Here is a 13,272-nt window from a genome sequence, read left to right as displayed (position 1 = left end):
GGAAGGGGCTCAGGGCAAGGAACTGGAGCAGAGGAGGGGTGCAGAGTGCAGGAGGGGGCTAAGGGCAGGGGGGCAGGAGGGGTGCAGACTGCGGGGGGGGCTCAGGGCAGGGAGTTGGGGTGCAGGAGAGGTGCACGGTGCAGGCAGGGGGCTTAGGGCAGGGAGTTGGGGGGCAAGAGGAGTTCGGGCTCCGGGATGGCAGCAGCATGCATTGGGGCCAGGGCAGGCTCCCTGCATGCGTGCCCTGTCCCCAGCCCTGTGTCACTCCAGGAAGCGCTGCAGCCCTTGGAGGAGAGGGGGCAGAGGGCTCCACTTGCGCTGCCCTTGCCACATCTCCAGGTACCACCCCCGAAGCTCCCATTGGCCATGGTTCCCCATTCCTGGCCAATGGGAGCTGCAGGGGGCAGTGCCTGGAGGCAAGGGCCCCGGGGGCTGCAGGGATATGGTGCCAGCTGCTTCTGAGAGTGGTGCAGAGCCCATGGCAGCACAGAGGGCAATCCCGCAGCCCGGATCCAAAGCCCTGAGGGTCTGGATCTGGCCTGCGGGCTGCAGTATGCCCACCCCTGTGCTACGGGGAGTGGTGAGGGTGACTCAGTAGGGAGCACTCTCCCTGCTGAATCAGTACTAACCTCAATGTCCTAGCATGGTTGCTAGGGGGTGCTGCACTGCCAGAGATGCCATTTTGCTCATGAGTATGTTGGTAAATGCAAAGTAATGCACATTGGAAAACATAATCCCAGCTATACATGTAAAATGATGGGGTCTAAATTAGCTGTGACCACTCAAGAAAGAGAATGTGGAATCATTGTGGATAGTTCTCTGAAAACATCCACTCAATGTGCAGTGACAGTCAAAAAAGTGAACAGAATGTTGGGAATCATTAAGAAAGAGATAGAGAATAAGACAGAAAATATCATATTGTCTCTATATAAATCCATGATCCTCCACATCTTGAATACTGTGTGCAGATGTGGTCACTCCATCTCAAAAAAGATAGATTGGAATTGGAAAAGGCTCAGAAAAGGGTAACAAAAATGATTAGGGGTATGGAACAGCTGCCATATGAGGAGAGATTAACTAGACTTTTCAGCTTGGAAAAGAGACAGCTGAGGGGGAATATGATAGAGGTCTATAAAATCACAGCTGGTGTGGAGAAAGTAAATAAGGAAGTGTTATTTACTCCTTCTCATAACACATGAACTAGGGGTCACTCAATGAAATTAATAGGCAGCAGGTTTAAAACAAACAAAAAAGGGAGTGGTTTTTTACACAACACACAGTCAACCTGTGGAACTCCTTGCTAGATGTTGTTGTGAAGGCCAACATTATAACATGGTTTTAAAAAGAACTAGATAAAATCATGGAGGATAGGCCCATCAATGGCTATTAGCCAGGATGTGCAGGGATGGTGTCCCTAGCCTCTGTTTGCCAGAAGCTGGGAATGGGCAACAGTGGATGGATCACTTGATGATTACCTGTTCTGTTCATTCCCTCTAGCATTGGCCACTGTCGGTAGACAGGAAACTGGGCTAGGTGGACCTTTGGTCTGACCCAGTAAGGCCGTTCTTATGAGTAATTGAGGTCCTGACAATTGGGGGCCATTAAAGATCTCACAGAATGGCTTTCCATAATTGCGTCTAATCCAGCATTGGTAATTATCTCCCCTGCTGCTTCAAGTGGACACAGTATTTTTCTTCATTTCCTGCTTCAAACTGTTGTAGAGTGTTGCTTTGCACTATTAAACAGCTACATGGCTCACCCCAGAATGGGCTGCATTTCACTGTGTGCAAGTAGAGGCAGATAGCATGATTTCTGTAGCTGAGTAACTTGTTGTAAAGCATTTACCGATTCTTCAGGATCAAACTCTTATTAATATTCAAGATTTTAAGGCAAGCAGGATTGATTATGTCATCTTAGCTAATTTCCTGCATAACACAGGCCATAGAAGGAATTCCTGCATCAAGCCCATATCTAGTCTGCTTAGGCTTCACCTAGGGTTGCAAACTTTCTGATTGCACAAAACCAAACACCCTTGCCCCTCCCCTTCCCCTAGGCCCTGCCCCTTCTCCAAAGCCCCACCCCCACTCACTCCATGCCCCCTCCCTCTGTTGCTCACTCTCCCCCACTCTCACTCCCTCTCTCATTTTCACTGGGCTGGGGCAGGGAGTTGGGCTGTGGGAAGGGGTGCGGGCTCTGGCTGGAGGTGCAGGCTCTGGGGTGGGGCTGGAAATGAGCGGTTCAGGGTGCAGGAGTGGGCTTTGGGCTGAGGCAGGGGTGCGAGCTCTGGAGTGGGCCAGGGATGAGGGATTTGGGGTACAGGAGGGGAATCAGGAAGAGGTGCGGGGTGCAGGCTCCAGGAAGGGAGTTTGGGTGTTGGAGGGAGCTCAGGGCTGGGGCAGGGGGCTGGGGTGCAGGAGGGAATGAGGAGTGCAAGCTCCAGGTGGCACTTATCTTGGGGGGCTCCCCAGAAGTGGGACATGTCTCTCAGCTCCTAGATGGAGGCATGAGCAGGCGGTTCCACTCTGCCTCTGTCCGCAGCTCCGATTGGCCGTGGAGAGCCAGCGCTCAGGGCAGGGCAGCGTGCAGAATGCCCCTGGCCATACCTTCGCCAAGGAGCCAAGGGACATGTCGCCGCTTCCAGGGAAGAGCGCACAGCCAGATAGGGAGCTGCCAGCCCCACCAACCAGAGTTTTAACAGCCTGGTCATCAATGTCCCTTTTCCACCAGGCATTCTGGTCGAAAACCAGACACCTGGCAACCCTAGCTGCACCATATCTTTAGATGTCTAAAAACATCCAACCATTATACTGTTGCATGCCTCCCATCTGATTATTGACCAGGCCCAACCCCGCTAGCTTTGTGAGGTGGGACATCACCACAGCTCCTCACTCCTCCCTGAGGTGGCCTAGATGCACTTTGCAAATCACATTCAGCAGGTTTGTGAAGGAGCATAAACATTTCCTGTTCTTGCCTCAAATTACTGGCACAATCAGAAGGTGGTTTCTGCAGGCAGGAGCAGGCGCCGCCCCCAGAGAAGCTGCTTTGGCCTGAGATCAAACCAACAATTCCTCGTGGAATGAAGTCCAGAATCTTTGTCTAGATCTCGCTCGCTCGCTCACACATGCATGCACACACAGAGGGAACGCCTCTCAGTGTCTGCTGGTGAGAGTTGATCTCTTCCCAGGCCGTAGGGTAGGCAACACATTCTGGGTGCAGAGTGCAAGAATGGAATAGAGCAGGTGGCCCAGTAAGTACCTAGCAGGTCCTCCCACTCTCTGAGGGCACCACATCATCATGCCTGGTTCTTGTGAGCTATCAGGGGGACAGCTGCACCCCAGCACCCTGGGGGCCGGTCTGACTCTCCCTTGGAAGGCTGCTGCTGCTAGGCCTGCAAGAGCAGCCAGAGGCTGTGCAGGTGAAGCAGGAGCACAAAGAACAAGCATGGAAAGGAGTGAGAGGCCAGGGCTGACTCGCCAGGAGTCATGGTTATCTTGGCAGCAGAACCATGTCTGAGGAGCACATGGGGAGCTGTGCATGCAAAAGGATATGATCACTAGGTGCTTTGTGTCACTCCCCCGGGCTCCCTCTGGGCTCATCCTGTTGCTGCTGATCTTTTCAGTGCCTGCCCTGAGGTCCCTCTATACCGTTTCTGGGAGGACCTGCCTGCTGCTGCCTGTAGTGACAGACTCACTGTCACAGCCTTGCTGTGTCCTCCAGGCTCATGGGCAATCCTAATCCTTAGCACTTTCTAGACACTAACTCATATCCTCCACACCCCGGGAGGCAGGTCAGTATCATAAGCACTACATTGCAGATGGGTAAACTGAGGCTGAGACAGAGAAAGGGACTTGCCAAAGATCACATAGCGAATCAGTGACAGAGCTAGGAAACTCCCAAAGTGATGCCAAACTTGCCAGGCCCCAGTGCCACTCTAGGGTAGGGAGGGTTGATTAGCTAAATATTTGTGAAGCTCTTGGAAGCAGTAAAATGCTAGTGAGGTGCTAAGGGTTGTTCTTATTCCAGACTGCATGGGCTGCATTGATGCGGCCACACAGGGAATGGAGCAAACTTTTCTCTCACCTCCTGATGAGACAGTGTTAATGGACAGCCAGGTGTGCTGGAGCCTTCGGAGACTTGGGGAGAAGATGGCTGGGGGCTATAGAGCTGGGCAAAGTGGTCTTGGTTTTTCACTGAGCAGGAACCAGCCCTGGGAGCATCTGGTTACATTTAAAGCATTTGCTTGACATTTTCATGGCTTGAATGCCATGTGTTTTTTGTTGTCTTATGAAGAATTCAAAATAAACCCCTGCAGGTTTGAGGAGCACGGCGTGTTTACAGCTCAGAGCGATGGTGCTCCAGGGAGTGGCTGACTTCCTGCAGCTTGGCAGAATAGCAGCCCCCAGCTGCATGCAGCTCACTGTGCACTCCATGGCCAATGCCTCCCAGCAATCACGCAACTCAGAGAAGAGCCCTCTGGTTGCTGCCTTCTCCTCTGGCATTTTCCAGCCAAGGGCACTGATATGGAGCAGGAGCTGGGGTTCCCTCACCCCCAACATCACAGCCCCAAGTTGGGAGCTCACAGCTCAGTGCTGGGGGGGCAACGCTCTAGGCTAGGTAGCTGCAGGGCTGCCCCACAATGAGGAGTTCTGTATGTGTGAAAAGTCAACCACTACGCAAGTGATGGAGCCTCTGAACTGAGGCAAAGGCAGCAGGTCAGAAGTGGCGGTATGGAGCGACATGGAACCCTGCTGGGCCCTGTGAATAACACCAGCCAGAGCTAAACATACAGTGTGCATGGTAGGCACCCACCCACCTGCGATCTCAAATATGGTGTCCTGCCAGAGCTGCCCAGTGCTTCCCACCCAGAAACCTGAGAGCACAGTCAAGAGTGTCCAGCCAGGGGCCACCACGCATCAGCCAATCCCCAGAGCCTGGATGGGGACTAGCTCTGTGTCACTAGCCCTCTGATCCCGATAGCCTAGGCACAGTGCCTTGCTGGGGGCTGCCCTGCACCACCAGCCTTTGAACCCAAAAGCCCTGTTGGAAGGTTGCCCCATGCCACTGTCCCCTGTGCTGCCAGTCACCAAGCATGTACGGTCCACTATGGCAGCACGGGCACGGTGGGTTGGCCACGTGTAATCCATGCTCCCTGAGCCCTGCTGAAGGGAAGCAAACTAGAATGGCATTTCCAGCTGAGTGCAGCATATTAAGCAGAGACCAGGAGTTCCACCCTCTGTACTGAGCAGCAGAGAGGGAATCAAGCCTTGGAGAGAGGTAGTAGCTAGTGCCCATTCTGTTGCATGCAGGGCTAGCGGAGGTGAGAGGCATACGGATATTATAACTCATACGGTAGGTACACAGCCTGGCCATTCTGTGGCAGGAGTGCTCAGCAGTTCCCAGTATCACCACCAGGTGGTACCAAGCTCAACACAGCCCAAAAGGCCCAGAGTAAAAAGAAGACATTTCCACACACAGGTCTCCCTGCCCATGCCCTCTCAGTTCAGCCACAGCAGGTGCTTGTACACATTCAGGAGAAATGTGCATGGAGTTGGGCTTCAGGAGGGCCCATGTGCTAATCCTGGCTCTGCCACTGAGTGCCAAAGGGGTCTTGGCTAAGTCACCTCACTTCAGTCTCCATTTCCCACCAATAACACAGGGCTGAGATACTTATGTTCCTGTGGGGATGAGTCTATTAGGGTACAGTGCCCTGACAATGCCAAGTGCTGATAATGATCATATTTAGCAGCTCTCCCCTGTGGTGCTAGACATGCTCTGTAATCTCCAAACATCTCAGTCTGGAGATAGCAGCCCCAAATTGCACTCAAACTGAGCACAAGAGAAGCTGCCCCTCCCTCACTCAATAGGGTTGGCAGGTTCTCTAAGAAACAAGCAACATCGGGGGCAACAAGGGGGAAGAGGGTTCCCTTTTTTGTGACAGAGTCATTCCTGTCCTGATCTTGCCAAGAGATCTCTAGAGCTCTGTGCAGGGGGAGAGGTCCACCCATGTGGTTCTCTTTCCAGGCTCAGGGCCTTAGTCATTGGCATCTGGGGTAAAGACATTTCCCTGGTCCATAAGTGCTGGGAGGTAGAAAGACAGAAGCCTTGTCTTCTTTCTCTGGACTTCCTGTCACAGCTACTGTTCCCTCTAAGCTGTGTGCACCCTAAACACCGCATGCACAAGAATTTGCACAGAAGACATTTTTTGCACACACGGCCTGTCAAAAATTAGAGGGAACAACTCACAGCCTCATCTCCAAAGTTAGCAGGTAACTTCCTACGTGTCCACAGTGAAAACAAACCTTCAAGAGTGCACGGTTTGCATGGCAAAGCCCCCTCTGCCCCCGACGTCAGGAAAAGCCACAGCCATGGCTGAATGTGCAACCTTCATTCTGCCCCTTGGTTTGTTACAATACCGCCTTCCTTATTAATTATTGGTACTGCAGGAGCACCCAGCGGCCTTAGTCAGGATCAGGGCCCCACCGTACCATGTGCTCCACACACATATAAGATGACACAAGCCTTGAAGACTCTCTAATCTTATTGGAAACCAGATTCAAGCAAGTGTAACAAACACTAGGGGGAAGGAGGACAAGAGAAGCAGCGATAAGATCACGGAGCTGCACACATTAATGGTGTGCACAGCTCCATTATGTGATCACATGCTTTCCCAAATATTACAATAGTATACATTTTTTTACAACCTTCTAGTAGTACTAGGCACTGCACAATGTATTACTAATACATAGGCTCCATTAAAATCATTCATAGATTTAAAGCCAGAAGGGACCATTAAATTATCAAGGTTTGACCTCCTGTATAGCACAGGCCAGAGAATTTCATCCAACTTTATATGAGCAGTTCACCGTAATCCCTTCTTACACAACACAGAGTGAGAGTGAAAAGCTGCTGGCATAGACAAGCCTCTCAAAATATGCATCTGAGTTAGCATCATTTACTGCCTCAGCCCCTGAGCAGCCTTCGGATGTTAACTACATTATTAAGGAATACATGCTGGAGAGAGAACACACCATATATGCTGTCTGAATAAGCAGATTCTGTAGACTGAAAAACAAAGACATCAGTGTGAACAAAAAAGATTAAACAGCAGTTTCTTGTATATTGGATGTGCCCTAAATTGTAGGGGCACTGTATGACATGGTATTGGATTATTCCAGAAAAGGCACATGACTATGTGACTGAAGATTGTATTGGAATGAGGCAGTCGTGTTAGGGGCAGAGTTAAGGCTGCCCATGTAAACCTAACTTGGGTGTTTCCCAACTCCTGAAAGCTTTGCCCTGCAAACTTTCATGTCTCTGTTCCTATCTTTTCCATGACACGTTTGCTAGAGGTGGTGGGGTTGGCAGGGGAGGGATGGGCATAAACTGCATCAATCAAAGCATGGTGCAGTGCGAGTCCTGTGGTGTTGACAAGGGAGCAACATGTGTCAGGGCAGGAGCTGGGTGTGTCTCCCAAGCACTGATGAGGGATGCATGCAGTGTGCCAGTCACATGCCTGTGCATGCATATATGCCAGGATTGCTAACTTCCACTGTTCATGTCCTAACCAATCTCCACTGACCTCCCGCTCCCGCTGCCAGGAGCAGGGAGAAGGAGGGGCTCACAGCACAACAGCCTTGGGGGTGGCTCATGAAGATGTTCTTCTCCATTTGAAAAGCACTGAGCACCCCATGGGCACTCATAATAGGAGCTGTGCGATTAGGTCTGATCTCAGAAGCCAGCCGGCTGTTGGGAGGAGGGAGCACAGGCTCCACAGTTGTAGAGACGACACTCAGCAGCTTGTGCAATGGGAAAGCACCCAGCTACACCGTAAAATGTCTGCCTTGAGTTGGGAGCTGGCCAGCTCTTGCTAGCCATACACCCAGCTCTGTAGCATATTTACACCTTGGGTGCCTCTGAGACATTTCAATGGCTCAGAGGCTCCCAACTCTGGGACACCAAAGCCCAAAAGCCCAAGGACTACATCAAAAGATGTATACAAACATTTTAAAATCAAACTGAACACACCCAACCTGAACATAGGCTGATCCTTGGCAATGGGCAGGAACACTGTGATCCATGGTAGGACGGCGTGTGTACGGATACCAGTTAGGAGGGGTCGGTTCTAAGCAAAGCTCCACAGAGCAACTGTAGCTTTCACGATAATTCTGTTTTTCTTATTCTAATAAACCTCCTTGATCAGGGTTGGAAAAAAGCAGCTTCTGTGATTCTTTGCTACTGACGCCGGACATGGTGTCAGAAGTTGACTCATTCCAAGCCAGCAAAACAATATACCAAAGTTCAGCTCTCCCTAAGACTTTCAGTTGGCTTCACTCAACGGCCTGCATGGAAGGAGCCCTTCCCCAGCTTTCACACTGTAGCCACAGTGAACACAGAGCATGGCCTAGGCCCCAGGATATGGCACCGCATTCACTTTTACCACAGAGAGTGAAGCTAAACACACGTCTGGATCATCACTGTCCCAGAGGAAAGAGAGGAGACAACCATGCCATCCTTCCGAGGAAGTACGAGGGTGAGCATTTTATTGTAGAAAGGAATGGGGTGTTTCTGACAAAGGGTGCAGAGCACAGCACAAGGGCACATCTACACTGGAGCTGGAGATGTCATTCCCAGGTTGGGCAGATGTATCCATGCTAACTCTGATCAAGCCAGCAAATAAAATATAGCAGTGTAGCTCTGGCAGCGCAAGCAGCGGGATGGGCAAGCCACCCCAGGTTCCACCCATCTGAAACCTCCCAACATTCTCACTGCTGCAACTACACTTCTATAGTTAGCTCTGATACAGCTAGCACAGCTATGTCTGCCCGAGCTGGAAATTAAACCTCAGGGTATGTCTCCACTGGAGCCAAAGTGTGGTGGGCCTGCATTAGGGCCCTATATGGAGAATCAGAGCACTACAACTTAGGAGTCAGTAAGAAAAAACAAATAAGACATTATCTAGTAACTGAGGTTTTAAACAAGGAACTTTCAAAATAATTATACTTAGTGTCTAAGCTACTGTGGAATGGCTGGTACATCTTGCCTGGTCATCTGAGTGAGTGAAAATGAAAGGCACTCTGCAGGAAAGGAGTGCAAGTGTGATGCAGGTAGGAAACATTCCCATGCAGGAAAAAAAAACACCATAAGATAAAGCCTCTTCAAGTGACAGAGTTTCCTGGGCAGAAACACAGCAGGTATAACAAAGGCGAAAATCAGATAGATGAGATGGAATCATGAGTCTTGTAGAATGACCAGAAAGGCACAACTCAAAGACACTTTCCTATCCAGAACATTATATCCAGTAGGCTTTGGGAAATAATAGCACTAGGCTTGTGTTAGGAAAACAAACATGTTGGTAGCCACTGACTATTCCAGTTAGGCAAAAATTCTCCACCTCACTAGACATCCCCTCCCTCCGCCCCAAGTCAGCAGGTCAGAGAAAAGTTAACAAGGCAACTTTTCTTGTCCTGGCATCCAGGCGAAATAAATAGTCACTGACAATGACCCACGATATGCCAGCTCCACGTTCCAAGCTTTTGGGATACAGTGTGATTTCAAGGATTTTACTTCCAGCCCTCATCACCCACAAGTGAATAGACTGGTGGAGGGAGAAGTTCATATTGCTAAGAGAACAGATACGACTTTTAGATAATGTTTTCACCTCTTATCTCAGATGCCTGTTAGCTCTTCTGAGTTATATGGCTTCCCTGCAACAGTCATGGGAGTAAATTAAACTCAGCTGCCTGTGGGTCAGCACAGCCATCTTCACATCCTAAGTGATCCTGTTTAAAGAATGAGAGCTGCTACTTCTACGAAGTCTCAGGTTTTCTTCTTTAGCCATCTGACTGCAGCCTGACCCCCCACCCAACCTTAAACCAGGCCACCCACCTTTGATAAAACTGGACATCAGCTTTTGTCCCTAAGTAGCTGCAGCCCAAGAACATGGTTGAGACTCATCTGGGTATTCGTTACAGAGGTAGCAGGCAGCATCTCCAGCTGATTCCCCAAGCCCAGCTGAATTGCCATGTGATCCCAAGAGCAATGATGCTTACACCACAACCTTAGTGGAGGGTGATCATTCTGCTAAGTGTCCTGAACTGACTGAATGGGATTTGATAAGCCAAGTGAATCCACTGGATAAGCCACTCCTCAGGGCCACAAGGTGAGCAGTGCTGGATGAGTGAGGAAGCCAGAGGCTCGTCCAAAACTATGATTTGTTCTTAACTATTAATTATTATCAAATATGTTTATAGAGCAAGGGGGGGCAGGAGGGGAAGAGATGTAAGGCTGTGCGTGCTGCTACTTTAAATCTGCTGTAGGAAGCCGGTGGGACGGGGCAGAGGAAAGCTCTAGGCAGAAGCTCTGCAGTGAGGCTGGGGTGGGGAGGAGGGAAGCTTTAGGAATAGTGCTGCTTTCCTTACTCTAGTAAAGTTCCTTGTTCAGTGTTGGAAGAAAGCGTTTCTGTGAGTCTCCACTAAGTTCACATGTCAGAAGGCACCTGAGCAATCAGCCCCCAGCCAGCCCTCTCTGCCATTATTCTGTGACTATGCTGAGAGGGTGACCATGAGTGGCAATTTGGGTGTTCCTAACTCATTAGAGAGGGTGGCCTCATGAGCACCACTACACCAGAGAGCGAGTTGAGAGGTGCACCCAGGGCAGGGGAGCAGGGAGAGGAATGGCAGGAGAGGGAGGAAGCACAGGGCCAAGGGCTCTTCTGCGGAGTCTCTAGGCCCACCACATGCCCCCTCCCCTCACCTCCACATTACCATGGCAGGGGCTGGAAATGGAGGCAGCTGTGCCAGGCAAGTCATAGGAAACCTCCTCCAGCTGAGCCCGCAGGAGCTGTGCGAAGCTGGAAGCTACTGCACGCAGAACTTACAAGAGGCCAGTACCTGCAGTCGGAGCCCATGGCAACCCACCTACATTCCCAAAAGCCAAGCAGGGGCCACAACAGCCCACCCCACTGCACTGCTCCACAGACACACACTGCACTCCCTGCAAGGCTACACACAAAACCTCTGTACGAGCAGGGCAGCAAAAGCTACCGCCTGCAATGCAACACAGTTGTGTGAACCACAGCAACCCTGCTGTGCCGCAAACCCATGCAAGAAGGGCAGCACAACCAGCCCGTTCCAAGGCAACACATCCAGGAGAAATGCTGCAGACAACACGTCACGCGCGTGCTCTCACACACGCTCTCTGTGCTGAGACAGGGCACAAACTCCTCCTGCACGTGGGGGACATACACACATTGTTACAGCAAGTAACTGAGCTGACTCCTAAGCTGCTTTGGGCGCTGGGCTGTGTGCCAGGGGCAGGCGAGGGTCAGCACAGCTGAAGCTGAGCACAGACTGGCCTTATTACTGCACATGGGACAGAAAGTGGGTAAGTGACCTCGGAGAGAGAGACAATCGGAGCTCTGCCTCCCAGGGATGGCATAGGTGCAGTGCCAGTGGACACAGATGGTTGGTTAATGAGAAAAGAGCAGGTGGATATGGGACCAACACCAGAGGTCCCTCCTGTGGCTGGAGCATTGGGGCTGGAGTTCTCACTTACTGAGGTCCTCTGAAGATGGGACCTTTCTGGCCCTTTTGCTCCCAGCTCAGACCTCTTAGTCGGTGCAATAGAAGGAGTCACATTAGGCACTTGGTCCTGCAGCAAGACCCCTTTGGCTGCACTTACCCCATGAGTCGGCCTCTGGCATTCTGCACCTTTGTCCTGGGCACTGTCCGAGCTTTGAGCCCGTTTCTTTGCCGCTGGCGTGAGGAGTCCATCCTCTGCCTCTGCGCAGGGGTCTGAAGGAGGGCCCCATCTGGAGAGTCTGCAGCTACCTTCAGGTTGCTGGCTTGGCCTCGGGCGCTCTGGGGAGCAGGTAGTTTGTGATCTGGAGGAATAGACGGCTGCTCCCTGTTGTCCCCTCCTGTCAAGCTCCTCACCCAGGCTGGGTGATCCACAGGAGAGGCTGCTGGGAGGTGCTCCGAGGCAGAAGGGCTGTGCACCCGGAAGAGGCTGTATACCTTGCCCGTGGGTCCCAAGTTACTACCCTGGTTCCGCAGCCTTAGCCGAGTTGTGTCCCTGCTCCCAGCTTCGGTTCGGAATGAAGAACTTGGATCAAATCTTCCAGCAAAATCTCTCTGAGAATCCCCAAGCCCCAGGAAAAGAGCTAAAGTGAGAAGGAGAAAACTGCCCCAGGAGCCCCTCATGGTGCCTGCCTGAGAGGAAAGGCCAGTGCTGAAGGGAGCAGAGAGCACTCAGCGTGTGGCTGACAGCCCCATGAAGCCAAGTATCCAACAGGAGTTTGTGGGAAGGAGACCAGGCAAAGTTCCTTGAGCGAGTCCCCTGAAATAGCCTTCTAAGTCCTTCACTTTGCCATGTGCTGGGGGAGACGGGGGGGGGCACTTAATCAGTACCTGCTGCCTGCAGGAGCTGGAGAGCCTGGGGCGAAGGTAACACAGCAAACCCAACAGCGTGGGCTGCACAGAGCGGCTGCAGCCGTCACTCCTACCCCTGAAAGGAGGAGAACGCCCAATCCCTTCTCTCCCCTGGCTGTCAGAGACTGCGCTCTCTGCAGACAGCTCCAAGCACCTTCTCGCCTGCCTCTGGCACTGGCAGAGTCTGGAGTGGATGGAGTTTTATTTTTGGAAACCTCCCCCTTTTGTGACTTTTTGATGCTGACATCGCCCCTCTGCAGAGGACACAGCTCGGCCCCCTCCTTACCAGAGGAGACATTCCAGCAACACCCACTTTGGCAAAGGGAAACAAACTACAACAGAGAAACATTAACCCATGAGCGACCGGGGAGGGAGGCTCTTCCACAGCCTGCTCAGAGAGCTTGTGTTCAGCCTCCCTGCTGCTGAACAAGCCTGTGGCTCAGCCTCCCCTGCTCACAGCAACTGTTATAATTTCACAACAGCTGTAAGCGTTCAATGAAGGTGGGCAGGCAGGGGTGTATGGGGGAGCCCTGGAGATAGACTATACCTCTGGCCAGAGCCCTTCACCCGTATGCCACAGGGGCTAGGATCTTCTGAACGAACCCCAACACATTTAGCCCACATACCCGGGGAAGGCAGGAGGACTGTTAGTCCAGTTTCCCAGAGGTCGAACCTGAAACCCACAGAGGGGAAGTTTGCCCTGCTCAAGGTCAGACAGTGGACCAGCCTCTGAGCTAAATCCCCCAAGTCCCAGCTCTGTGCTTCATTGTATTCATCTCTTCACATCCATGGCACCAGGTCAGACAAGGTCAAACCAAAGCTCTAGATCCTTCAGCTACAAGAC

At 51.7% G+C, this 13,272-nt stretch overlaps 1 protein-coding gene across 5 annotated transcripts in view; it reads right to left on the bottom strand.

Annotated features, from left to right (window-relative positions):
• The window catches only part of LTBP2 (latent transforming growth factor beta binding protein 2), a 128,433-nt gene extending 115,737 nt beyond the window's left edge, over positions 1 to 12,696 (bottom strand). For all 5 annotated transcript variants that reach the window (XM_030559159.1, XM_030559163.1, XM_030559161.1 and 2 more), the window contains exon 1: positions 11,680 to 12,696. In XM_030559159.1, coding sequence (XP_030415019.1) covers positions 11,680 to 12,200 — 521 coding nt within the window. In that variant the 5' untranslated portion in view covers positions 12,201 to 12,696. The remainder of the gene's footprint in view (positions 1 to 11,679) is intronic.
• Between the last annotated feature and the right edge of the window lie 576 nt (positions 12,697 to 13,272).

The sequence above is a fragment of the Gopherus evgoodei genome, chromosome 4 (assembly GCF_007399415.2).
Source record: "Gopherus evgoodei ecotype Sinaloan lineage chromosome 4, rGopEvg1_v1.p, whole genome shotgun sequence".
In the NCBI taxonomy this organism is placed as follows: Eukaryota; Metazoa; Chordata; order Testudines; family Testudinidae; genus Gopherus; species Gopherus evgoodei.
Note: the sequence above shows the minus strand (reverse complement) of the source record. Positions and strands in the feature narration are given on the sequence as shown.